Source organism: Panthera onca, chromosome D1 (assembly GCF_046562875.1).
Source record: "Panthera onca isolate mPanOnc1 chromosome D1, mPanOnc1 haplotype 2, whole genome shotgun sequence".
Taxonomy (NCBI): Eukaryota; Metazoa; Chordata; class Mammalia; order Carnivora; family Felidae; genus Panthera; species Panthera onca.
Window position 1 is genome coordinate 53032459 of NC_138348.1, and position 27944 is coordinate 53060402.

Genomic DNA, 27944 nt, shown 5'->3' on the forward strand with positions numbered 1-27944 from the left:
ACACAGTATAGTTTAATGAGTTAAGCATATAGCTATTCCCATATACTTCTAACATATGTGTGCAAATGCTTTATTTTTTATTTCTTTTTAATTTTTTAAATTTGAATACAGTTGACACACAATGTTACATTAGTCTCAGGTGTACAACATAGTGATTCAACATCTCTATACATTATGCTATGCTCACCACAGATGTAGTTACCCTCTGTCACCATACATTACTTACAATATCATTGACTGTATTCCCTATGTTGTACCATTTACTCCCTATGTTGTCCCATGACTTACTCATTCCATAACTAGAAGCCTGTATCTCCCACTCTCCTTTACCCATTTGGTCCATCCTCCCACCTTCCTACCTTCTGGCAACTACCAATTTCTTTTCTGTATTTACTGGTCTGATTCTGCTTTTTGTTTGTTTATTCATTTGTTTTGTTTTGTTTTGTTTTGTTTTAAGATTCCACACACGAGTGAAATCATATGTATTTGCCTTTCTCAGTCTGATTTATTTTACTTACCATAATACTGCCTAGATCCATCCATATGTCTCAAATGGCAAGACTTCATCCTTTTTATGGCTGCATATCTTATTGTGTATATATACCACATCTTTATCTATTCACCTGTCAATGGGCACTGAGATTGCTTCTACATTTTGGCTATTGTAAATAATGCTCCAATAAACAGAGGAATGCATATACCTTTTCAAATTAGTGTTTCTGTTTTCATTGGATAAATACCTAGAAATCAAATTAATGGATCATATGATATTTTTATTTTTAATATTTTGAGGAAATTCCATACTGTTTTGCACAGTGGCTGAGCTATTTTTTTTATTAAGCATTCCCCTAATTGCTGAAAACTTTTAATTAGCATCAAGAAGGTGAGAAAGTTGATTTTGACAGGGTTTTTTTTTTTTTTTTGTAGTTTATCCATTGCTTGTATTAGGGACAAACTTTTAATATTGTCATTTTGCCATTTTCATTCATGTCGCTCACAGTTTACTGCTTTTTTGTGTGTGAACCCAAGTATTTCTCTGGGATAAATGCTCAGGAGTGTAACTGCTAAGTTGTATGATAGCTCCAGTACTGTTTTTAAGACACTGTCAAAACGTTTTCCAGAATAGCTGTCCTTTTTTGTATTGCTACCATCACTGTATTTGTGATTCTGTTTTTCCATATTCTTAGCAGAATTTCATGTTTTTAGTATGCTTTATTTTATCTTATGTCATGGTTGTATAGTGATATTCTATTCCAATTTTAATTTTTATTTGTATATGGCTAATGATATTGAACATTTTTTTATATGTCTATTTGCCATTTGTATATCCATATCAATGAAATGTCTGGGCTTTTTTGTTTTTTGCTTTTTTTGTCTTTTCTAATTGGATTTTTTTTACCATTGAGTGTGTGTGTGTGTGTGTGTGTGTGTGTGTGTGTGTGTGTTGGATATGTCCTGAAAGTATTTTTCACAGTCTGTAGCTTGTCTTTTCATCCTCTTAGTAGGGTCTTTTGCAGAGCAAAATTAAAAAAAAATTCTAATGTGGTTTAATTTTCATTTATTTTTTTTCTATTTTGAGTTGTGTTTTGGTGTCAAGTCTAAGAATTCTGCCTAGTCCTGGATCTTAAAGTTTTATCCCATAGTTTTTTTAAATGTTTTAGAGCTTCAAATTTTACATTTAAGTTTATAATGCATTATTTTCAGTTAATTTGTGTATAAGGTATAATCAAGGTACAATCTTGATTTAGGTCAAGAGTGTTTTGGTTTTGTTTGCCTATCAATGCCTAATTCTTCTAACAGACGTTTTTTGAAAGGCCACATTTCCTTTATGGATTTCTTTTGTTTATTTGTCAAAAATCATTTGGGCATATTTGTGGGGTTCTATTTCTAGGTACTCTATACTGTTCCATTGATCTATGTTCTATGATCTGCTAATACCACAGTCTTGATTATTGTAGCTATGTAAGTCTTGAAATTACAAAGACTACTTCCTCATTTCATTATATATTTTCAATTTTTTTAAGCTACTGTCATTCCTTTGATATTCCAAATAAATTTTAGAAAACAATTGTCTATATCAACAGAAAATCTTGCTTGGATTTTCATAGGAATTGCATCACACCTGTGTATCACTTTAGGAAAAACTGGTATCTTCTCATCCGTGAACATTTTTTTGTCTCTTCATTTAATTGGATTTTTAAAAATTTATTTTATTGGCAATGTATAGTTTTATTAGTATATATTAATTATTATATTATCATAATATATCTTATTATAATATATAAAGATAATTACCATTCAACCTTCTACTTCTATAAGCTTAATTACATTAAAATGCCTATTTAAAATGGAATCATAAAACATTTGTTTTATGTCCTTGTGTGGTTGACTTATTTCACTTAGTGTAATATATTCAAGGGCCATCCATGATATAGCATGTGACAGCTTCCTTGTGTTTATGCCTGAATAATATTACACTATATGTATATACTATATTTCTTTACCTATTCATCTATTCATGGGCCTTTAGGTTACTTGTATATCTAGGATGTTGTGAGTAATGCTGCAGTGAACATGAGAGTACATATATCTCATTGAGATCTTATTTTCAGTCCTTTTGGGTAAATTCTCAGAAGTGAGATTTTTGGATTATATGGTAATTCTATTTTTAACTTCTTGAGAATTTCTATACTGTTTTTTATTGTGGCTGAACAAATTTGCATTCCCTCTGGCAGTGGGCATGGGTTCTAATTTTTCCACATCCTCACCAAAAACTTTTTGTTTGATTTATTCTATAATTGACATCTTAATAGGATGTGAGATGATATCTCATTTTGGACTTGATTTGCATTTCTCTAATGATTAATGATATCGAGCATCTTTTCCTACCTGTTGGCCATTTAGTACATCTTCTTTTTAAATAGGAGTGAAGAAAATCATACAATGTGTCATGCTTCTGAAGTAAAATAATGGAAATGTTTCAAGATATCAGAAATACAGAATTTCATTTCATATTCCTAAGTCATACAGTTATATGAGCCCAGAGAGAGGCCTATTTAATTTCTTAAAATGGAAGCCACGGGTGAAATTGCAAAAGCAATTTCAGGTGATGGATGTGATGACCAAAAGGCAAATTAGTGGGAAAATTATTTCAAGTTGAGAAAGTAAAAGGAAAGAAGATGACAACTTGTTCTTTGACTAGGTCTTCAAGATGGCATGACCCCAGGTTGATCTGAGCACTGGACCTAGGAAATTGTAGGCTCCTCATGCTCTTCCCTGTCTTTGGACTGTGCATTGTACTTGCCTTACCCACACCAGAAGCTCCCTTAAAGACATAGCCTCAATATGTAGCAATATGTTGTTGAGACTATCTGGATGGTATATGTGACTGAACCCAGTTAAGGTTTCCATATAAACTCTTAAGATTCTGGCAGGCAGGTGTGGAGAGCTACTCATCTTGCAACCACCCAAGACAAGACTTGTGTGTATGATACCTTCTTACTAACCCTGTTGCCTACCAATCTGGAGTGGTCTGCCTCTCTCTTCAGTCTCTCTTTGCCCTCTGTTTACAAAAGCCACTTTATAACCAACACTTGTTGGTTATAACAAGTTGGTTACAACTTTTGAAATCAAGGTAAGCAAAGAAATAGGGTAAAAAAATGGAAGATGGTTATATATTAGGGGGTGGTGTGGTCTGTAAGATTTTAAAAAGTGATATTGTATCTCATTATGGTTTTGGTTTGTATTTCCCTGATGATGAGTGATGTTGAGCATTTTTTCATGTGTCGCTTGGCCATCTGGATGTCTTCCTTGGAGAAGTGTCTATTCATGTCTTTCGCCCATTTCTTCATTGGGTTATTTGGTTTTTGGGTGTTGAGTTTGATAAGTTCTTTATATATTTTTTATACTAACCCTTTATCTGATATGTCATTTGCAAATATCTTCTCCCATTCTGTCAGTTGCCTTTTAGTTTTGCTGATTGTTTCCATCGCTGTGCAGAAGCTTTATATTTTGATGAGGTCCCAGTAGTTCATTTTTGCTTTTGTTTCCCTTGCCTCTAACTAATTCAGATGTAAATTTTATAAAATAAAAAATTAAAAAAAATTTAATAAAAAATAAAAGAAAAAGAAAAAAATAAAATGTGAAATTGTAAAAGACTAATTAAATAATTAAATGCAATTTGATTGGTATAGTTACCAAAATTGGGCAGAGACAATATGTATTCTTTTAAGTTGAACAAAAAGATATAAGAATAATAATTCAGTTTATTCTATATCCCTTAAATAATTGGCTTAGATCATGAGACATTAATATAAAAACACCATTTCCACCAGTCTAATGAACCAGACTTGTTCATTAATTTAAAAGAATCTTGAATATTAGACAGAGATATTTCATTGTATTTATTAGATTCACAATTGCAGATAAGAGGAAACAAGTTGATTTTGACCCCTTCTCATGCTGTTCTTATGAAAAATTATATTTTTTGTTACATTTGGTTAGAGAGATCTATCTACTCCAACCTCCAGATTGTGTGCTTTCAAAAGTCCTGTTGAAGAAAACTGCATCACAGATTAGTCTGTAGTGAAATAATGTGCCTGTCCTAGCTAGGAGAGATCTATGCAGCCACATTCTCTCAGATGCCCAGGGACTTAAAATTTATTACCTTAATGACTCCATACAAAGGATACTTTATAACTTCTCCTTCAGAAAGAAGTCATTGAAAAAACATATTAAGCAGTGATTAAAAATATATAGCACATATTTTCCAGGGAAAAGCAACAACTGGCTCTCAACCTAGAAATCATAATAGGTATTCAGAATCAGAATCACCTACTTCTACTTTATTATTTATTTATTTATTTATTTATTTATTTATTTATTATTTTAAAATATAATTTATTGTCAAATTACTTCTACTTTATTTTTTAATGAAATGGGCTAATCAGGCTTTGCTCAAGGATATGTATTAATTATTAGACTCATACTTCACAAGGCTGAGAAGGAAAAAAATTCATGGAAATCTCAGTTGGCAGGCCAGTTGAGATTCTCAAAACATCTATTTAGAAATGCACCAATCAACAAGCTCCGTTTCCATGACCAAAATAGTACTTCCCAAAACATTTTACACCTCTTGACTAAACAGGAGCTCCTCTCTGTCATGAAAAATGTATTTTTTTTTTGGTAACTGTCCTTTATATGCTGTGGGATTTGATGTCCTTAGAACCTGAAAAGATCCTTATGACACAGTCGCGTATCTGCTTGGTTTTCACTCCATAGACAATAGGGTTCATAGTGGGAGGCAGGAGCAGATAAATATTGGCCACAATGATGTGGCAAGATGGAGGAATTGTGTGGCCCCCAAAGCGGTGGGAAAAGAAGGAGAAGAAGGCTGGACTGTAGGAGAAAACAATGGCACAGATGTGGGCAGTGCAGGTGCTGAAGGCCTTCTGCCGAGCATCTGCTGAGGAGAGGCTCACCACTGCCCGGAGGATCATGGTGTAGGAGATTGTGATGCACAAGATGTCAAAGCCCCCAATCAGGAGGGCAACCATCAGACCATAGATGACATTGACCTTGATATTTCCACAGGATAACTTGGCTACAGACATGTGGTCACAGTAGGTGTGAGGAATTATATTCCCTCTGCAGTAGGGCAGGCGCTTGGTAAGGAAAGTGAAGGGAATGATGAGGAACACCCCTCTCAAGAAAGTAGCAAGCCCAACCTTTGCAATGACAGGATTGGTGAGGATAGTTGAATAGCGCAGAGGGTAGCAGATGGCCACATAACGGTCCAGGGCCATAAGCATGAGCACCCCAGACTCCATCCCTGTGAAGGTGTGGACAAAGAACATCTGTACCAGACATTCATCAAAGCCAATTTCTTTGAGATGACACCAGAAGATGCTGAGAGCTTTAGGGATTGTACTAGAGCACATGACAATATCAGTTAGGGAAAGCATAGCTAAAAAGTAATACATGGGCCTGTGCAGGGAGTCCTCTAAGTGGATGAGGTAGAGGAGCCCACAATTCCCTACCATTGCCAAAGCATACATGGAGCAGAATGGGAAAGAAATCCACAGGTGCATGTCTTCCAGTTCTGGGACTCCATTAAGAATGAATGAGGCTGGAGTCCAGTTTGTTTTATTCAGCATTAGCATGATCAATTAGGCTTAACATTCATGTGTGTTTTCCTAGAGTAGGCAAAAAAGAGAAGAAAAATATAGCTTATATATACTGCCTCCCTCTCACCTCAACATTTTAAAATTCCATAGTGCATTTTAATGATCAGTCAAAATTTCTAAGGTCCAAGGATTAGTTTTTATTGTCTATTTGTTTTGCATTGATTAAGTCATCTGTTCATCTAACAATTTCTTATTAAGCAACTCAAGTTCTCATCACCGACACTGAATCTTCATTATTTTTAAAATATTTCCATCCTCATAGATTTATAATTGAGTATAACTCTGTTAATGACTTCTCTAAAGAAATTTTTGTTAGAATACCTTACTTACCATTAATAACTATATGCATCTCCCTATTTTTTCCTAACTTTTCCCCATTTTTTCCTAACTTTAGCAATGGGACACATTTCAGTTGGGTTCTAGTGGGAGACAACATAAATGGAAATTTAATATTTCTAACCACACATCACATTCATTTCTCATCCAAGAGAAAAATTAATTAATCCAAATTCCCTACTTACAATTAAACTTCATTTTCAAGTTAACTAAATATTTGGGGTAGATAAATGGCATCTCCCTCTTTCATTAATCTCTTCATTTCTCATAAATATTTACTGAGCTCTTACAATGTGATCCTGTGGAGAATAAGACACAATTTCATCCTTTAAAGAATTGAGAGTTTAATGGAGAGACCAAGTGCACAGAAATAATCACAGTAAATGTAATAATTACAGTAAACATAAAAAACTGAAATAGAAGTATGTACATTGTCTTAAATAAGCAGTATGTTATTAAAATGGATGTGTGTTTTTGTTGGTGGGGTGTTCGGAGGAGGGATTGGTGATTGTCAAGAAGGACCATGTTGAAGAGAAGGTGTTTGGTATGTATTTTGAAGGAAAACAAGTTGTAAGGGAGATACATTTGTAAAAGAAATTCCAGAGGAAATAGTCAATAAGTACAAGTATAGAAATCAAAACAAACACATAAAGTAATCAATAAAAAGAAATCAAAACGCTCAAGTCTATGAGAATTCACTTGTATGAAAGTAACAAATGATAACCTGGACATTTGCCCAGGAGCTAGATCATAAAGAATCTTGTAATGATAATACCTAATTCCTTGATAATGGAAAGTAAATACTAAAGAACTCACAAGAATCCAAAGGGTCAGGAATTTACTCCAAGGTGCTTTAAAAACTTATTAAGCAACGAGAAAATCAGAATCTTCCTCCTACCCCTCATGGGAATACTCTCTACCTCTACCACCACCACCCCATCCCCAGCAATGAGGGCAGAAGAAAGATATGAAAAACTTTGAGATATTGTGGTCTTTGCTCAATAGGTAAGCAAAATAAGAATTAATGGAAGATTGAAGCTGATTAAACTTGCAGGTAATCATTTATCTAGCAGATCCACAAACAAGCAATTTATGTAAAATTTCTGTTTCCTGAAAGGAAAGGACCTCTGGCCAAAGTTGCCAAACAACCTGATTGGTTTTCTTTAATCACCTTCCCAGTAACCCTATAATAACTAGAAATAGGAAAAGGTGCATATGATTTTCCATAGAAAATTGTCAACTAATATGGTAGAAATTTCACCAATTTATTAGGCAGAACACCTGGACCCCAGAGCTGATTTTTGTAATTCACTTAATCTCCTTGAGGTGTTTTTGATCTTTCAATGTCTCTAAGATCATGTCAGTACAATAAAAGTAGGGTCTTGGTGAAATACATGGATTTTAACCCCATCTTTCCAATTCCTAAAAGTATACATGTGGACAATTTATGTAACTTCCTTACAAATATATTACCTATCCTTTTAAATACTGATAAAAATATTATTGTAAGAAATACAGAGTCCAGAAACCAAATACTGAAACACACATTAAGCCACCTAGTTAATGACAGAGGAAACAGATTAAGAACAAAAATGGCATTTTCAAGGGTCATCTGGCTAGCTCAGTCGGTAGAGGTTGAGAGTCTTGATCTCAGAGTCGAGAGTTCAAGCCCCAAGGTGGCACTAGAACTTACTTTAAAAAAAGGTATTTTCAGTATTATATTTTCAATATTATTGAGTCAATGGATGTGTGTTGAGAGAAAAAAGAAACACACCTTGTTCCCTAAATCATGTCATACACAAAAACAGGTTTAGAAAAATATAACAGCTAAATGTGAAATGTAAAATACACATCCTCTTTGGTATTTGGAGTATGGAAAAATTTGAAAACAACACAGCTGACCACTGCCAGCATGAAGCCTGCTTGGGATTTTCTCTTTCTCTCTCTCTGCCCCTCCCTCTCTTTCTCAAAACAAATAAACATTTAAAAAAAATATGTACCAGTAAATTGAAAACTGAAAATATTTTTATGGGATTACAATTGCACTTTTTGGAAAGATGTATTTTTAAAAAATACTAGATAAGCATTCCTTTGATAAGCATTCCTTTTATACTCCTCAATCTCCTTTTTATCTGTACAGCTGTAGTCACTAAAACTGGCTTTATACTCACTCAATAACTAGTTCCCATTTTCAATATATTTGCAAAACTCTTCAAGATCCAAATTAAATACTTAAGTATTAACTACAAATTTAAGCAGCTTTATTATTCAATCAAAATAATTTGATACAACCGAATTCAGTTTCTTCCACAAGGAAATTTGACTTATATTATGCTGGCTTATAGACAGGATTACTGGAATAGTAATATTAATACATGACTATCACCAAACTTATAAAATGTAGTTGATATTACCTGTAGTATATCCTCATTCTTCAACCCTATAGGTAAGAAAATTTGTTTTTATATCCATGTTTTTCTTTTCATATGAGAGTTGTTTGCTCCATGTGGCTTTTACTACCCGGACACAATGGAATAAAGTCATAGCTCAGTCTCACTAGAAAATAATAAAAGAAAATTGCACTCTGATTTTGAGAAACAGGGGCAGGACAGGTAAGAAGCAGGAGCAATCTGGTCATTGATCTAATGGTGGAGAACTATTTTCTGTTTTTCCATTTCTCATTGTCATGAGAGTGATTCATGCCCAACTTCCACCACCACTGAAATAAAGATTCCTATTTATATAGAGATATAACACAGAAAATCATAATCACAATAGCATTATGCTGAATCTTAATGCCATAGTTTGAAAAATACATATTTAACAAAAACACCCAATCCCACACAATATTTCTGCATTCAAATTGTGTGAATGAAATCAAAGATTTATTTATGGAAAAATAATAAGCAGTTGATATATACACAAACCCTTCTCCACTTTATCTTATTGACAATCAGAAAGACAGAAACAAATACAGACAGGAAGAAAAAAAGAAAGAAAGACAAAAGGAAGGAAAGAAAGAAAGAAAGAGGAAAGAAAGAAAGAAAGAAAGAAAGAAAGAAAGAAATCTTGTCACTAGCCCCTCTTTTGTATGTCTTAAATACCTTAGTTCCTGGATAGCAAAACAGTGGGCTGAATGCAGTCTAGTCCAGGTATTTAAGATCTTGTTAAAATAAATCGCAATCCTAGAATGACTGTGCATGTGCAGCAGCCTATCTTCAACTTCCTTGATATCTGTACTATTGAACCAAGACTTTAAAGGAAAATGTGTGTTATGTGTCCCAAGGGACCATGTCAGAGTATTGGAGACACAAGTGTTGGTGTGGGGATCAAGCTATCCTCTGCGGGAGGAAGAAAAAGAGCTATAACTTTCCATTCTTAGTGCCCAAATATTGATACATAAATAAGTGAATAATCTCATATGTGTGTGTTTGTGTGTTAGCATGTATGTACAGGAAGGTAGAGACTGAAAATGAGCACAAGTTATTTTTACATAAAACTAGGACTTGATATTTATCACACATTTATATTTTCTTTTCCCCCATCATTGTCCTATGGAAAAATAGATCAAAACACTTAAGCAGAGAAGTTTTTCATTCACACACTAATTCATTTTATAATTTCTTCTTTTATTCATGTATTATTTCATCTTTCCTTTTGATGGCTGTTTATTGAAAACTTTCTATTTTCTAAGCTATGGTAGGAAATATGTAAACATGATCCCTGGTTTATTTTTTGTTTGTTTCAAGATTTTATTTAAAATCTAGTTAGTTAACATATAGTGTAATATTGGCTTCAGGAATAGAATTTACTGATTCATCACTTACATATAAGTGATGGCCCCTGGTTTAAAAGCTTACTTTTAAGGGAGACAAATGATGACTGTTATGGCAATATAAAAAAGAAAGTCACCAAAAGATTAGGCTTATTACACCCACATATTTAGGAAAATTAGAGCAATATAAAACCCTGAAATAATCATGACGGTAGTGATAATTTTTAAAAACATAACTAGTTTTAATTTTTTATCTATTTAAAATAGATAAAAGTAATACCAGCATACATTGAATAATTTGGCAAAATCGAAAGGTGTTTTAAAGGAGATCAAAAAGCACTTATAGTTCTACAACCTAGATGAATCTGGTATATTTTTATCCTGATTTTAAAACTACATATATGTAAATGTATTGATGTGCATGTATTATGTATGTTTTAACAAAAAAAATTATGATAATATACTATAACATAGGCTGGTATTTTTTATAATATTATATAATTAGTCATTCCAAAATTGAGTTATTTTGATTGAATAAAAGGTCATCCAACAAAACTAAAAGGCAACCACAGAATGAGAGAAGATATTTGCAAATGATGTAACTGATAAGGGTTAGTATCCAAAGTCTATAAAGGACTTTTCAAACTCAACCCCCAAAAAACAAATAATCCAGTAAAAAAATGGGAAGAATTGGAGTTTCTGGTGGTGTTCTCTGGTCCTTTCTAGTCTTTGTTGCTTTTGGTCTTTTTTTATATTGTTTTGTCTTTTCTCCCATCACAGAGTCCCCCTTAAAATTTGTAGCAGGACTGGTTTAGTGGTCATGAACTCTTTTAGTTTCTGTTTGTCTGGGAAACTCTGATCTTTCCTTCTATTTTGAATGACGGCCTTGCTGGATAAAGAATTCTTGGTTGCAGATTTTTCTGATCCAGCACGTTGAATATATCCTGCCACTCCTACAGCTTAAGTTTCTGTGGACACATCTGCTGCTAACCTGATCTGTCTTCCCTTATAGGGTAAGGACTTTTTTTTCTCTTGCTGTTTTCATGATTCTTTCCTTGTCTGTGTATTTTGTGAATTTGACTATAATATCCCTTGTTGATGGTCGGTTTTTGTTGAATCTAATGGGAGTTCTCTGAACTTCTTGGATTTTGATGTCTGTGTCCTTCCCCAGATTAGGACATTTTTTCCACTATAATTTGCTCATATAAACCTTCCCCCCTTTTTTTTCTCTCTTCATCTTCTGGGACTCCTATGATTCAGATACTATGCCTTTTTGTAGGTAACTGAGTTCTCTAAGTCTTGTATCATGCTCTTTTGTTTTTCTTTCCCTCTTTTTTTTCTGCTTCATTATTCTTCATAATTTTGTCTTCTATATTTCTCATTCACTGCTCTGCTTCATCCATCCTTGCCATCATGGCATACATTTGAGACTGCATCTCGGTATAGCATTTTTAATTCTTTTAACTCTGTAGAAAGAGATTTAATGCTTTTTTCAACTGTAGCTAGTATTCTTATTATCATGGTTCTAAATTCTAATTCATACATTTTGCTTACATCTGTGTTGATTAAGCTGCTGGCTGTCATTTGTTCCTGTTCTTTCTTTTGGAGTGAATTCCTTCATTTTGTAGGAAGAAAAAATTAACAAAATAAAAAAATACAATTAAAAAATTAAAAATAGGGCACCTGGGTGGCTCAGTTGGTTGGGTATCCGACTTTAGCTCAGGTCATGATCTCATGGTTTGTGGGTTCAGGCCCCACAAGGGCTGTTCTGACAGCTCAGAGCCTGGAGCCTGCTTCAGGTTCTGTGTCTCCCTCTCTCTCTGCCCTTGCCCTGCTCATGCTCTGTCTCTCTATCTCAAAAATAAAATAAACATTAAAAAAATAAAAACAAACCACAACATCAAATAAAGGAAGCTACATCCTAGTAGCGTTTTGGTTTTCTTGTTGAAAGAAGCTTGATAGAATAGAGAAAAAGGGGAAAGAGAAGGAAGAAAGGAAAAAAAGTAAGAAAAAATTTTTAATTAAAAAATTGTATAATAAAATAGAATAAAATGGGGCTCCTGGGTGGCTCAGTTGATTAAGCGACCAACTTTGGCTCAGGTCACAATCTTGCAGTTTGTGAGTTTGAGCCCCATGTCAGGTTCTGTGCTGACAGCTCGGAACCTGGAGCCTACTTCAGATTCTATTTCTCCCCCTCTCTCTCTACTCCTCCCCTGCTCACACTCTGTGTCTCTCTCTCAATAATAAATAAATGTTTAAAAAAATAGAATAAAATGAAATAAAGAAAATGAAATGGAATAAAAAATTCGAAAAATAAAAATAAAGTAAAAAATAATAAAAAAATAAAATTTTAAAAAGAAAATAAAAATAAAATTTTCTATTTCTGTATCCAAGAAAAAGAAAAGAAAGGGAAAAAACAATTTAAACCAAAACAGAAGCAAAAAAAAAACCCCAAGAAAACAAATGAACCAGCAAACAGAATGAAACCTAAATACAGTTAAATTCAGTTTCCCCTAGAATTGAAACTATGAAGCTCTCTATAGTTCATATATCAAGCAGGTGGAGGGACTTGTGCTTGTTTTCTGGATGTCTTGGAGGGCACAGTTGGATGGGGCTTGGATAAACAGCTCTGTTCTCCACTAGATGGTGCTGCTTAGCTTCCTGGGATAGATCAGTGTGGTGCACATGCCCATGCATGTGCATGTGCGTGCATGTGTACATGGGAAAGGTGGAAGTGGCTTCTCCCAGCTCCCTAGTCTCTGGCATGAGAACTTCCTGCTCTCATCAAGCCACCATAATGCAGCCCTTCTTTGTGTCAGGACTCCATCCACTCCCCAACTCTATCCTATTCCTGTCCAAGCCATCTGCCTACCAGGTGGCACCTCCAGAGTTTTATCTCAGATGGTGTTGTGTTTCAAAACTCCATACTTCAGAGACCCCTGCAGCTTAGACCCATGCTGGTTCTCCGGGGGAGGGTCTTGCTGAGCAATGTCTTGTGCTGTTGCCCAGTGGTAGAGGGTCAGAGATTATGGCATAGCACAACACACAGTCGGTGCCTGGTTTCACCACACTCTGGCTTCTTCGTCCCAAAACCAGCAAACCTGGCTGCTTTCAGGGGTCCCCTGGGACTTTTGCCTGTGGGGAGGCCATATGGCCTCAACCAAATGCACTCCAAGCAGGAAAACCACTCCTCCCTTCATGGCAAGTGGACCCCTCACACCACACAAACTGGAACCTGAGGATTCACCCTACTTCCTCATCAGAGCACTGCAAGACACTGAATTCTAAAACTTCAGACTCTGCACTCCTGGGAGAAGTGAAACCCCCTCCTTTCTCCCCATCAGTGGCTTTGGGGAACAGATCTCTTATTCAATCACCTGCAAGTGTTTTCACTTGTTCTCTTTCTTTCTCTCCAACTACTTTCAGGGAGTGTTTTTCCTATACTCTCCTGATGCAGCACACTCTCCCCCATTCTCTGTCCTTTCTTCCCCAAAACACCTCCCTACCTCTGTGGCTTTTCTCTCCCTCAGTTCACCTCTCCACACCACGCACTTCCAAGCTCTGTGGCTCAAGTTATGCAGATTTTTGTGCTATCCTCAGATCAATTTCCTAGGTATACAAAATTGTTTTGTGTGAATCTAGGTAAATTTCAGGGACGAAACAACCTGAGGGTCTCCATGCTGCTCTGTCATCTTAACCGTAAAGAAAGTAGTTTTATGAGTCCTCTGGAAATTGGGTATTTTTTTCTATCAGCATTTAAATGAAAATAAATAAATTCAAGTTTATGTGGGAAGCCAGAATTTACTTTTAATATTTAACTGTAAGATGAGTGACAGTATATGGTATGGAATAGAACTATTAACATGTGGTAGGCCTGTGCCCCAAACTAATCCTCAATTTTTATGAGATAATCCATAAAATATGCCAGCTACTTAATGATACTCTAATCATAGGATCAGTGGAAACAAGCCCAGATCATAATGAGATTCATGACATATTAAGGTAAGCCTTATTTTTGCTCTTCATTGGTTTTAGCATCATGGAAAAGAGAAGAATATTTCCAGGGAAAGGTTTTTCACTGGGATAAATATCCTGCACCTGCCTGTTGCCTTACAGACTTCTTTATTTCTATCTGTAGATCTGCTTCTCACCTCTTCATGCTGCCTACATCCTATTAGTCATGGCAGAGGAGTAGTTGCAGTAGATGTGGTGGTGGTTTAAGTAAAGCTCATGAGTCATTCAGAGTCTCAGCAAGAGACAAAAGGTACACACAAATGAGAGTCTCAGGAGAATTAAATGAAGTTGCCATTAACTGGCTTGTAGTTGAGGTGAAGGAAACAAAAATGGATGTTGAAAAAAATAGTGGAGACCAACATAATGACTTGATTGTGTTCTTGTCCAACATAAGGGAGAGAAGATTTTAAAAATATTCTTGGGTAAAACCATACAAGCTATAGCTATTGCAGATGGGCTACGTGGCGAATGCTTCATTGGCACATCCAGCCAGAACCCCAATGTCAAAGTGGGCTAGGAGAAGAATAAATAACTGAAACTCTCTTCTTGCACTCGAATCTCCTGCCAGTGATTCCCATTGGTACAACCTAAACTAGTGCTGGGAAAAAAGGAGCCCAGGTTACACAGTATATGAGCTTAAGACATTTAGGGTATAAAACACTGCAGAAAGGGTGGATAGAGATCTGGAAAGGCAAATGGAACAAAAGATAGATTCTTTTGTGCATCTATATTTCTCTTTCTCTCACTCTCTTTGTCTCTCATTCTCTCTCTGTCTCTGTCTCTGTCTGTCTCTGTCTGTCTCTCTCTCTCTCCTCTTCATATCTGCCTACTCATCTGTATCCTTTGAGTTATGTTTATCCAGGTTTCGTCATATGGCCCTGTTCTATCCCAAGCCGCATCATAGACTGATTGGGCTTTGCTCATCTGAAGTATTTTCTATTCCTCCCTCTGCAGGCACATTATTGGAATGACACTTGTTCACACAGACAGATGTTGCTCCTAAGGAATGGTTATCAATAAACAAACATGATCTATAGCTCAAGTTATAGATCACTTATTTCTTTGGTTGTGTGTGAGTGTGCTTTTGTTATTATATTACATTTTAATTTAGGAGAGAGATATAAATATTATATTCTAGTTTTTATTCCATTTGATTGTTTTGGTAGAAAGTCTTTCCTATTCTCAAATTTATCCAGCTCTTATCAATATTTTGGAGCTACTGTGAATATTTTTTTGTTCTTGTTGTTGTTTTCAGATGGTTTTACAATGTGAAAAAGACATCTCAAAGGCATTGACTTTTCCCATCATATTTGAAATTAGCTGAAGTTCATGTACATCATGGAGAAGGTCTCTGGTGCCTTGTTTTCTTTTCTAAGCTCAAACAAAACACCTTTTGGAAGCCTGCCCTAAGTTCTTTAGTCCTAAGTGCATAAACCATAGGGTTGAGGGAAGGGGGGATGATGTTGTGCAGCACATTGAGTAGAACTGGAACCAAAGGGACCTTAGTTTCTGCCAGATGAGTTACTGAAATCACTACAACAACAGTGTAGAAGAAGAGGATAAGGATCAGATGGGAGCTACAAGTGCTCAGAGCTTTGGAGGAAGCTTCAGCAGAATTCAGTTTAAGTACAGAGCGCAGAATCAAAGTGTATGACAATATTATAAGACCTAGGTCACTCCCCATTACAAGCCATGCCAGAACCAATTGGCAGATGCTGTTTGGCCTCCTGTCATCACAAGCCAGGCTGGTGACCCCAAGGTTAGAGCACAGGCAGTGCTCAATCTCATTCCTGGAACAATAATTACGCTGGGCTGCTAGCACTGGCACTGGAAGGGAAAACAAACTGTTTCTTAGTACCATGAACACAGTAGCTCTTAAGATTAAGGCCTTGGTGACGATTGATGGGTAGCGAAGAGGGTGACAAATAGCTATGTATCTATCAAAAGCCATGCAGAGGAAGATACCAGACTCCATGCTCACAAAGCAGTGAATGGCATAGATCTGAGCAAAACACTCAGGAAGGCTGATGACCTTGGCATCAAACCAGAAGATGGCCAGGATCTTGGGCATGATGGTGGTGGCCAGGCCCATGTCCACCACAGAGAGGATGCCTAGGAAAGAGTACATAGGCTGCTGAAGAGCAGGGTCCTGGCAGATGGTGACGAGGATGAGGATATTAGCACCAATTGCTGAGAGGTAGAGTAGTGCCAATGGTAAGGAGAGCCAGTGTTGCCAGCTGTGAATGCCTGGGAGTCCCATCAGGATGAACTCAGACACCTGGAACTTGGAGCTATTAGAGCCTTTCAGAGATGCAGACATTGGTTCCTAAGAGGAAAAAAAAAAGGTGGGTTTCAACGTTGCTTTCTTGGAGCCATATTATCATCAAACATTATTTTTAACCTGTCTCCACGTAGCATAGTTGGTGCTGTAACCAAATGAACTCTGTTGTACATCCCTTAGTATAATTTAAGATAAAGTACTATGAAGTTCTGGGGGTTTTATAGTAGAATCAAAACTTATAAGGAGCAATTATCACGGTTGACTATTGAGGGACAATTCAGCATGCATCTCAAATCTCTATTTGCCTTATCCTTATTTATTTCAATTCGGGACCATCACAGCATTAAGGAGGGCACTTGTTGGGATGAGCACTGGAGGTTATATGTAAGTAATGAATAACTAAATTCTACTCATGAAACCATAATTACACTATGTTAACTAATCTGGATTTAAATAAAATTAAAAGAAAAGAGAAGAAAAGAAAAGGAAGGAAAGGAAAGGAAAAGGAAAGGAAAGAGAAAAGAAAAAGAAAAGAAAATGGGACCATCACATAAATAAGATTCTAGTTTTTTTTCTTTTGAACTGTCTTCATCTCTTCAGAAATTTTGTGGAATCAAGTGGATGTGTGTTTTCTTCATATTGTCTCAATACTGCTTCAGATTTTTATTAACTGACTACAAGGAGACTTTTTAAATGCAGAATTATCGAAGATGAAATTTTGTAGTTTCACCATTCCTAGTTGTTATAGATGTCCATTAAGGTTTTATATAGCCTCCACAAATTTTATATCACAGACTTTAAGGATTTTCAAACATAAGTATGATGCAAATTAGAACAGAAATAACTTTTTTTAATATTCGACTTTATATCGACTTCTAAGAAGATCACAAAAGACTAGCTTGAAAAATTAAGTGATCATGACTGAATTTGTTGATTTAAGGAGTGACTTAATAGAGACAAATCTTAGAAATTTGTTTCTAGTTTAGTCCTAGAGAATCTACAAAGGCATATAAATACAGGAATTAGACACAGGTAGTATGATAATTTTGATTTTATTAACAAACAAGAATTACTTGCCCATATATTGAAGAAACTGTCATTGTATATTCAGATTCATCATGGTCGAAACTAGACTCATCTTTCTTCCCGCTGGTGTTTTTCATGTACTTTTTATTCTATTCAGGATCCCAACCAGCCAAGCCTGAAAATAACAAACCAGCCTTTTCTTTTGGCCAGCAATTGCTCCCTTCTCCTGTGGTTTCTTCCTCTTACTTCATCATGCAGCCCGTCTCCTGAGTGTTGCTGCTTCTGAGTCTTACCTGCTCACTCGTGCCTCATGCTTCCTTCCTTTGCTCAGCCATCTGAAATTCCTAAAACTGTATTCTCTTGCTTAGAATGATCCATGCCCTCACCCTTTCTTTCAAATAGTTTAAATTCCTTCTAGCACATAAGGCAGTTATGGATTTATTTTTGATATAATTACTTTTAAATATAGAAAAACAAATTTGAAGAAATATTAAAATTCTCTCATATTATCACCAACCAAAGAAGGTTCATGTTAACAACTAGATGCATTTTTTTTTTCAGAAATGTCTTGCCTCCTGTTTAGATAAACATGTACCGCCTAATTATGGGGAAATCATCCTTCTTTAACGGTAATGTAATTTGGTGAACACGAAAATTATCTGTACGTATTCGCAGCAGATTTTAACCAAACAGACACAAAGAGGCTTGGAGGTGAAACTAGTTTGACTCTGGACTTTTAGGTCAGAACTCCTGAGGAGTTCAACTTCACAGCTCCATCTCGAGAACTTGGACGTGTGTGACCCACTTGACTGTATGGGGTCTGGTATTTTTGTCAAATACTCACTTATTATTATATATCATCATATCAAAGACACAGCCTTGTATCTTTGATGTTTTCTCTTCGTTGATATTAGTGTGATACCGTTAAGAGAAGGAGCAGATTTGAGTTCACAGAAAAGAAATAAGTGTTTTCCATTTTTTTTAGCACTTAAAGGTTGGCAAGACATGGAGTGTGATCCTGCTACGTAAGACAGTTAATATATTCATCCTGAAGACAATCTAGCAGCTGTTTTAAAAATGAGGTCACTTCTAAATCACCACACAAACCCTATCTTCTCTAATTCTAGCCCTAATCCCTTTGAAAAGCTTCTCCAAGCCTTTATTTCCTCCTAGGACAGAGAAAAGAGTAAATCCCTTGTACAAAATATTGCCAAAACAACATAAAAAAAGATTAAGGATGAGCCATTGGAATAAACTTAAAAACATTTTTTAAAAAAAGGGGTACCAGGATGGCTCGGTCGGTTAAGCATCTGACTCTTGGTTTCAGCTCAGGTCATGATCTCATGGTTTCATGAGTTCAAACCCCCCCATCGGGTTCTGTGCTGGCAGCATATATCCTGCTTGAGATTCTCTCACTTCCTCTCTCTCTGTCCCCGCCCCACCCCGCCCCCCATCAAGATGTCTCTGTCTCTCTCATAATAAATAAATAAGTTTAAAAATAAGTTGTTGTTTTTTTTTTTTTTAAAAGGGATGCTCCATTGGATGCTCTGGGGTTTTACCAGTGTGAGCATGCCAAGGTTTTAGTACTTAACTGTGGTCAGGGGCAGAGACTCATAGTCTGAAGTCCTGGCAATGGCAGTTTTTCACTGGGAAAGGTTTCCTACCTGGAGCCTGCTTGAGATTCTCTCTGTCCCTTTTCTTTGTCCCTACCCCATCATTCTTTCTCTCTCTCTCTCTCCCTCTTTCTCTCTCTCCATCCTCAAAATAAATAAATAAACATTAAAAAATGATTAAGATATTACTGGGATGCCTGGGTGGCTCAGTTGGTTAAGCATCCTACTCTTGATTTCGACTCAGGTTATGATCTCATGGTTCATGAGATCGAGCCCTGTGTTGGGATCTGTGTTGACAGTGCAGAGCTTGCTCGGGATTCTCTCTCTCTACTCATCCCCCACTTGTGCACTCTCTCTCTTTCTCTCTCTCTTAGAAACTAATACACATTTAAAAAATGAATAATAGATGGATAAATGACTGCACAAATAAATACATAAATAACATTTACACTTGAATTTTATAATTAGTAACTATAATCTAAATATTATTACTTGGAAGGCATAAAAGTAACTACTATAGGAAAAACAATAAAGAACAACTTACTGAAGACTATTAGGAAAGACAAATAAACAAAGCATTCCCATGATAACTATGGAAATAAAGGAAATACAAAGAATGTGCAAAGAAAAAAAAAGATGACAAAAGTGGAAGAGACATATTGGTTTGTTAGTAAATATAAATTATTTGAACTACCCATTAATTTAATTATAACTCTAATTAACTTTAAAACTTATATATGCATTACCAAAAAAGTGTATCAGAATGAAAGCTATACACAAAAGTTTAAAATCTGTATTCTTTTTAGGTAAACAAGATACCAAAGAATTGGGGAGAATAAATTAATGTCAGGAAAAGAGAATTCAAAGCAAAACATGTTGGTCAATATCACTTAGGGAAAATAGAAATCTTGACAGTGTGTAATTAAAGTTAATTGTATCAGATTATTTCATTTCCAGGTTTGATAAGGTTTCTTTACAACCCACACCATAAAAACAATTAAATTCACTTTCTCAGTTTATTAATACAAAGGGAAAGTTTTAAAATGAGGGCTTCTCAAATTTACACTTAAATCATATGCCAGCTTGTTAAAGTGACTTTCAATTTTCTGTTTAAGAGAAATGTTTTGTTCATCATTTTAAATTTTAGCTTTGGAATTTCAAGGAATGTATTAATTTTCATTTGTATAAAAACCACAAATACGACCTTTGCAATTAAAAAAAATGTTTCTCTGAAGAACAGAACTGCCAAGAAGCTTTTATCTTTAGACTTAGTAAATTCATAATTTATATTTATAGGTAACATTATATACTCTAAGTTTTGTTACACATATGTCATTAAGAAAAATATAAATTTAATTTTTTAATGTTTATTTCTTTTTGAGAGAGAGTGAGACAGAGTGTGAGTAGGGGAGCGGCAGAGAGAGAGGGAGACACAGAATCTGAAGCAGGCTCCAGGCTCTGAGCTGTCAGCACAGAGCCCAACACCAGGCTCAAAACCAGGTACCATGAGATCACGACCTGAGCCAAATTCAGACACTTAACCACTTGAGTCACCCAGATGCCCCAAGAAAAATATAAATTTAAAACAAATTATACACACACAGTTACACTTGTAATCAAAAAAAGATTTATAAAATTTTCTTTGAATAACTTATTAAAATTGAGTATAAACTAGTCTATAAGGATCACTATTCTTTTCTCCCTCTATCCCATTTTAATACATTGGACAATCTCTCTTGAATGATTGAACTGTGATGTTCAGTCATTGGTTACTATACTTGTATTATAAATAGCAGGTGCACAATGCAATATTACAGCTTTTGAAGTTAGAGTCTCATAACAAGAGTGAACGATACTAGTTCAGTGTCTTGATTTCTACCCAGAAAGAACTGCTTGGGTTGGAGAAAAAGTTACTATGTTTTTTTATCCAAGTGTATTTCCTTACATTTATTGCATTTTAACTATATATCTGTGTATAAGAGGCAGGTAGAGAAAACAAGAAAAACATAAGTACCACTAGGTCTATCTGGCTGGCTCAGTAGGTAGAGCGTCCAACCTTTGATATCAGCTCAAGTCCTAAACCCTCAGTCCTGAGGTCAGGCTGGGAGAGAGGGTCTGCACTAATGGCTGATTGCTCACAGCATGGAGGCTGGTTGGGATTTTCTCTCCCTGCCTCTCTCTCTCTCTCTCTCTCTCTGTCCCTCAAAATAAATAAATATTTTAAAAACTCATAAGTACCACTAAATTGAAAACTAAAAATATTTTTCTGGGATTACAAACGCACTCTTTGGAAGGATGTATTTTATAAAAAATGCTAAACATTCTCTTTACACTCCTCAATTTCCTTTTTATCTGCATAGCTTTAGTCACTAAAACTGGCTTTATGCTTACACAATAATTTGGGTCCCAACTTCAACATATTTGCAAAACTCTCCAAGATCTAAGTTAAAGAACTAAGTATTAACTACAAATTTAAGCAGTTTTCTTTTCTCAAAACAAATTTAAAAAATTTTTGATGCATCAGAATTCAATTTCTTCCACAAGGACATTTGACTTATATTATGCTGGCCTGTAGACAGGGTTACTGGAATAGTAATATTAACACATGACTATCACCAAACTTACAAAATGCAGTTTTGATATCACCTGCTGTCTGATTCTTCAACCCTAGGTAAGAAAACTTGTTTTTCCACGAGACCATCTTTAATTCTTTACATCCATGTTTTTCTTTGCCTATGAGGGTGTGGCAAAGGCACACCCATGTGCTTTTTGCTACCCAAAAACAATGAAGTAAAGCCATAGCTCAGTCCCTCTAGAAAATAATAAAGGAAAATTGCACTCTGATTTTGAGGAACAGGGGCAGGACAGGTAAGAAGCCGGAGTGATCGGGTCATTGATCTAATGGTGGAGAACTATTTTCTAACTGTTCTTCCATTTCTCCTTGTCATGAGAGTGATTCATGTCCAACTTCCACGACCACTGACATAAAGATTCCTATTTAGATAGAGATGTAACATAGATGATCATAATCACAATAGTTGTACTGAATTTTAATGCCATATTTGGAAAAACACGTATTTAATAAAAACACTCAAATCCACACAATATTTCTGCATTCAAATTATGTGAATGAAATTGAAGATTTATTTCTGGAAAAATAATAAGCAATTGATATATACCCAAACCCTTCTCTGCCTTATCTTACTGCCTATTGAAAAAAAAAGGAAAGAAACAAAGAAACAAAGAAACAAAGAAAGAAAGAAAAAGAAAATTCTGTCACTAGCCCCTCTTTTGTATGTCTTAAATACCTTAGTTCCTGGATAGCAAAACAGTGGGCTGAATGCAGTCTAGTCCAGGTATTTAGGATCTTGTTAAAGAAATCACAATCCTAGAATGACTGTGCATGTGTAGCAGCCAATCTTCAACTTCCTTGATATCTGTACTATTGAACCAAGACTTTAAAGGAAAATGTGTGTTATGTGTCCCAAGGGACCATGTCAGAGTATTGGAGACACAAGTGTTGGTGTGGGGATCAAGCTAAACCTCTGCGGGAGGAAGAAAAACAGCTATAACTATCCATTCTTAGTGCCCAAATAGTTATACATAAATAAGTGGATAATTTCATATGTGTGTGTTTGTGTGTTAGCATATATGTACAGGAAAGTAGAGAATGAAATTGAACCCAAGTTATTTTTTTAATTTATTTTTTAATGTTTATTCTTGCCAGAGAGGGAGACAGAGCACAAGTGGGGGAGGGTCAGAGAGTGGGAGACAGAATCTGAAGCAGGCTCCAGGCTCTGATCTGTCAGCCCAGAGCCCAACGCAGGGCTCTAACTCATGAACTGTGAAATAATCACCTGAGCTGAAGTCAAAGCTTAGCCAACTGAACCACCCAGGCGCCCCAAACACAAGTTATTTTTAATTAAAACTAGGACTCGATATTCAGCACACATTTATGTTTCCTTTTTCTCCCCTGTCCAATGGAAAAATAGATCAAAAGCACTTAAGCAGAGAAGTTTTTTTCTCATTCACACACAAATTCTTTTTTCTAATTTCTTCTTTTATTCGTGTATTATTTCATCTTTCCATTTGATGGCTATTTATTTAAAACTTTCTACTCTCTAAGCTATGCTAAGAAAGATGTAAACATGGTCCCTAGTTTAGTTTTATTTTTGTTTCAAGATTTTATTTAAACTCTAGTTAGTTAACACATAGTGTAATATTGGTTTCAAGAGTAGATTTTAAGAGAAGAAAAGACGACAATTATGGCAATCTAAAAAATACGGGGAACAAAAGTTTAGACTTATTACACCTACATATTAAGTTAGGAAAAAAATAGATCAATATAAAACCCTGAAATAATCATGATGATAGCAATAATTTTTTGAAAAATTACTGATTTTAATTTTTTATCTGTTTAAAATAGGAAAAAAAGTAATACCGACATACATTAAAAACCTGAGAAAAAAGAACGGAGATCAAAAAGCACTTATAGTTCTCCAATTCAGAAGGAATCTGTTATATTTTTATCCTGATTTTAGAATTACATATATGTAAATGTGTTGATATGCATGTATTATATATGTTTTAACAAAAATGATGATAATGTACTGCAACATATACTGATATTTTCATCTAATATTATATAATTAATCATTCCAAACTAAGGTTATTATGATTGAATAAAACATCATTCAATGAAACTAAAGGCAAAGAATGGGATGAAAGAAAATATTTGCAACTGACATATTGGATAAAGGGTTTGTATCCAATGTCTGTAATGAACTTATGAAACTCAGCACCCATAAAACAAATAATCCAGTGAAGAAATAGGCAGAAGAGATGAATAGGCACTTTTCTAAAGAAGACATCCATATGACCAACAGACACATGAAAAGATGCTCAACATCACTCCTCATCAGGGAAATACAAATCAAAACCACAAAGATACCACTTCACAGCTGTCAGAATGGCTAAAATGAACAACTCAGGAAACAACAGATGTTGGTAAAGATGTGGAGAAAGGAGAACCCTTTTGCACTGCTGGTGGAAATGCAAACTGGTGCAGCCACTGTGGAAAACAGCATAGAGGTTTCTCAAAAAATTAAAAGTAGAACTACCCTACAGCCCAGCAATTGCACTACTATGTATTTAGTAGAATACAAAAATGCTGATTCGAAGGGGCATATGCACCCCAATGTTTATAGCACCCCTATCAACAATAGAAAATTAATGGAAATAGACCAAATGTCCATCAACTGATGAATGGGTAAAGATGAGGTGGTATACTACTCAGCGATGAAAAAGAATGAAATATTGCCATTTGGAACAACATGGATGGAACCAGGGTATTTATGCTAGCCAAATAAATCAGTCAGAGAAAGACAAATATCATATGAATTTACTCATATATGGAATTTAAGAAACAAAACAGATGAACACAGGGGAAGGGAAGGACAAATAAGATAAAAACAGAGAGGGAGCAAACCATCAGAGACTCTTAAATACAGAGAACAAACTGAGGGTTACTAGAGGGGAAGTGGGTAGGGGATGGGCTAAATGGGTGATGGGTATTAAGGAGCGCACTTGTTGGGATGAGCACTGGGTGTTATATGTAAGTGATGAATCGCTGGGTTCTACTTTGGAAGCCAAGACTGTGCTGTATGCTAACTAACTTGAATTTAATTAAAAAATAAACAAATAAATGAACTGTGAGATCATGACCTGAGCCCAAATCAAGAGCCAGATCCTTAACCGAATGAGCTATCCAGATGCCCCTTTTCCTATGCTCTCATGTCTTATGTTCTGGTTTCCTCGATCAAACACCCTTAAATTCCAATATCTTGACTCCTGTTAAGACGTACTATCTTTCCCTTGCAACTCACTCATAGTATAGTCACAACGAGATTTAACCTTAGTTACCAGCTTGGAAACCGTGAGAGGGTAATAACCGTACCAGGAGACACACATCTTCATTGAGGTGTCTTCATTCACCTTCCCACATTAAGGTAGCACTAGCTCTTACAAATAAAGGGGTAGACCAAACTCTTTAACGATTCAGAGATACGCAGAGCCAAATCCTCAATGGGCATCCATCCAGAATCCACATCCCATTTTTCAGAATCCCAGGTTTTCCAGACCAAGAACAAGTCCTTAGTATAAGATACCTGTCTTGCTGAGCAACAAATGACTATTGAGTTTTGCAATTCCATTTTCAAGGCCAAAATTACTCCTCGGCTATGTTCTTTTTTTTTTTTAATATTTTTTAAAGTTTATTCATTTATTTTGAGAGAAAGAACACAAGCAGGGAGGAACACAGAGAGAGGGAGAGAGAAAGGATCTCAAGCAAGGTCTGCACTGTCAGCACAGAGCCCAATGTCAGGCTCAAACTCACAAACTGTGAGATCATGACTTTAGCCAAAATCAGGAGTTGGACGCTGAACTACTTGAGCCACCCAGGCACCCCAGCTGTGTTCTTTTTAATTCAGGGTATAAGAGTCTCTGCAAACACTTTGAAATCTATCACACTCAAATTTACCCTCTGTTAACTGTCTTTGTCTTCTCATCATTGCTTTACACGGTCTTCAACTTCTACAATAATAATAAATGGGGTGGGATGGGACAGATTACTTACACTTTTCACAAAAGAGGAGCAAAAAGGTGCCACTAAACATGTAAATAGGCACCAACTTCTCTAGTCATTAGGAAAATGAATGGAAATTGAGTCTCTCATGACATAGCAATACATATCAAACTAAATCACTGAGATGAAAAAAGACTAATAATACCAAGCATTGGTGAAAACATGGAACAACTGTGGGTAGGAGTGTAGATTTAAATTATTTTTGGCCTGTCTGCTAATGACGAATATATGTATGACCATCAGGTCCATTCCTAACAAAAATGCATACATAGTTTTATGAAAACACATCCATAAGAATGTTCTTTGTAGCATAATTGTAATATATTAGTAATCTAAAACTGGAAAATGCCTGAATGCCCATTATTGCTAGAATGGGTAAATAAAACCCCACAATGAAATTCTAGATAACAATGAGAATAAATAATCTACAACCACCTGCACATATGGCGAATGTAGAGAGCTCTTGTGAAGTGCTGTGAATATTCTTTTTCCATATATAGTCAACAGGTATGTGAATTCCAGGTTGTTAGGATTCCTCAAACTGCAATTGTGAAATTGTACCTGTATATTATAATTTATCAAGAACAAAATGAAATACATTGCTGAGAAAATGAAGGAGATAGTATGGTAAAACATACTACAACATTTCAAGTACTCAATACCTATATTTGTATATTCTTTCAGACTGCAATTTTGGCATGTTTTCAAAAGTAAATGCCATGGAAAGCAACCGAGTTTGCCACTAAACAAATTCTCTTCTATGTGCCATCAGAGGAAATGTTAATTCTACCCTCCATCAAAAAAATTTGACTATTTTAAGATCATCAAATAGGGGAAATAGTCACATGGAAATTCTGCATCATGTATGATGCCAAGAGAGGACAGATGAGATTTGCCAAAGATAACATGATTGGAATAGCAAGGAAACACAAGTTGGACATGTGATGAGCATGGTCTTCAAGGGCCTCTTCTCATGTCGTTGCAATTTTAAAGTTATACTTGGTGGCATAGGAGCACGTGGGTATTCAGGCTCATCTCAGGAGAAGCTTCTAAGAGAAAAGGACAAGTACTCTTAGACCTGAAGCATTAATAGGATTCTGAAGGATTGAAACGAAAATGACAGTGTTGCCTCTTGTTGCTATTTGCTATTTCCTACTCACATCTCACTGATACCCTTGGTTTTGGGACACAAGGTCCTCTGTCCTTTTGTTGCTCCCTGCCGGTCCCCCTCCAATGTAGGTAATTCCTATTCATTCTTCAAGGAAAACCTTCGGAAAGACTCAAATGTCCCTTGGATGTGATAATACTGACACACCCTCTAAATAATCTTTAAATAATGTAGTTACAAAGGCAGCCATGATTAGAGGTAAGGAATTGATTTGTTTGAAGAATTATTCTTTCATTTTATTTACCTTCATGATACTATAAAAATCAATATAAATGTAGAAATTTCCAAAATTCAATGAAACTTGATATTGAGGGCATTTTGTATTTATAATTACATCCTCAGTGTCTAGCAAACCATATGGAACATATAAGATACTCAATACATTTTTTAAAATAAATAATAGATGGAGGGGCACTGGGTGGCTCAATTGGTTAAGTGAGTGACTCTTGAATTCAGCTCAGGTCAAGATCTCATGGTTGTGAGATCGAGTCCCGCCATCAGTCTCTGCACTGAGCATGGAGCCTGCTTGGGATTCTCTCTCTCCCTCTCGCTCTCTCTCTCTCTGCCCCTCCTCCATTCATTCTCTCTGTCTCTCTCTCCCTGTCTCGAAATAAATAAATAAACATAAATTAAAAGATTCAGATATTACTGGGGTGCATGGGTAACTCAGTTAAGCATCCTACTCCCGATTTTGACTCAGGTCATGATCTCATGGTTCATGAGATCGAGCCCCTCATGGGCAGTGTAGAGCCTGCTTGGGATTCTCTCTCTCCTCCTCTTTCTGCCCCTTCCCCACTCTCTGTCTCTTAAAAATAAATACATAAACATTAAAAAAATAACTAATAGATGGATAAATAAATAAATAAATAAATGACATTTTATACTTGAATTTTATAACTAGTA

At 35.7% G+C, this 27944-nt stretch overlaps 2 protein-coding genes across 2 annotated transcripts; both read right to left on the reverse strand.

Moving 5' to 3' along the window:
• Positions 1-5195: 5195 nt before the first annotated feature.
• Positions 5196-6161, reverse strand: LOC132662430 (olfactory receptor 52N4). Its single transcript, XM_078433967.2, has one exon. The coding sequence runs from the start codon at positions 6159-6161 to the stop codon at positions 5196-5198; it is 966 nt and encodes a 321-aa protein (XP_078290093.2).
• Positions 6162-15646: 9485 nt separating this feature from the next.
• Positions 15647-16630, reverse strand: LOC132660616 (olfactory receptor 56B1-like). The gene has a single exon (XM_078432614.1). It carries the CDS (start codon positions 16628-16630, stop codon positions 15647-15649), a length of 984 nt encoding a protein of 327 aa, XP_078288740.1.
• Positions 16631-27944: the final 11314 nt, after the last annotated feature.

Excerpts from the sequence above, each read along its gene's own strand:
- LOC132662430 (XM_078433967.2), bottom strand. The coding sequence starts at position 6,161 with ATGCTAATGCTGAATAAAACAAACTGGACTCCAGCCTCATTCATTCTT.
- LOC132660616 (XM_078432614.1), bottom strand. The coding sequence starts at position 16,630 with ATGTCTGCATCTCTGAAAGGCTCTAATAGCTCCAAGTTCCAGGTGTCT.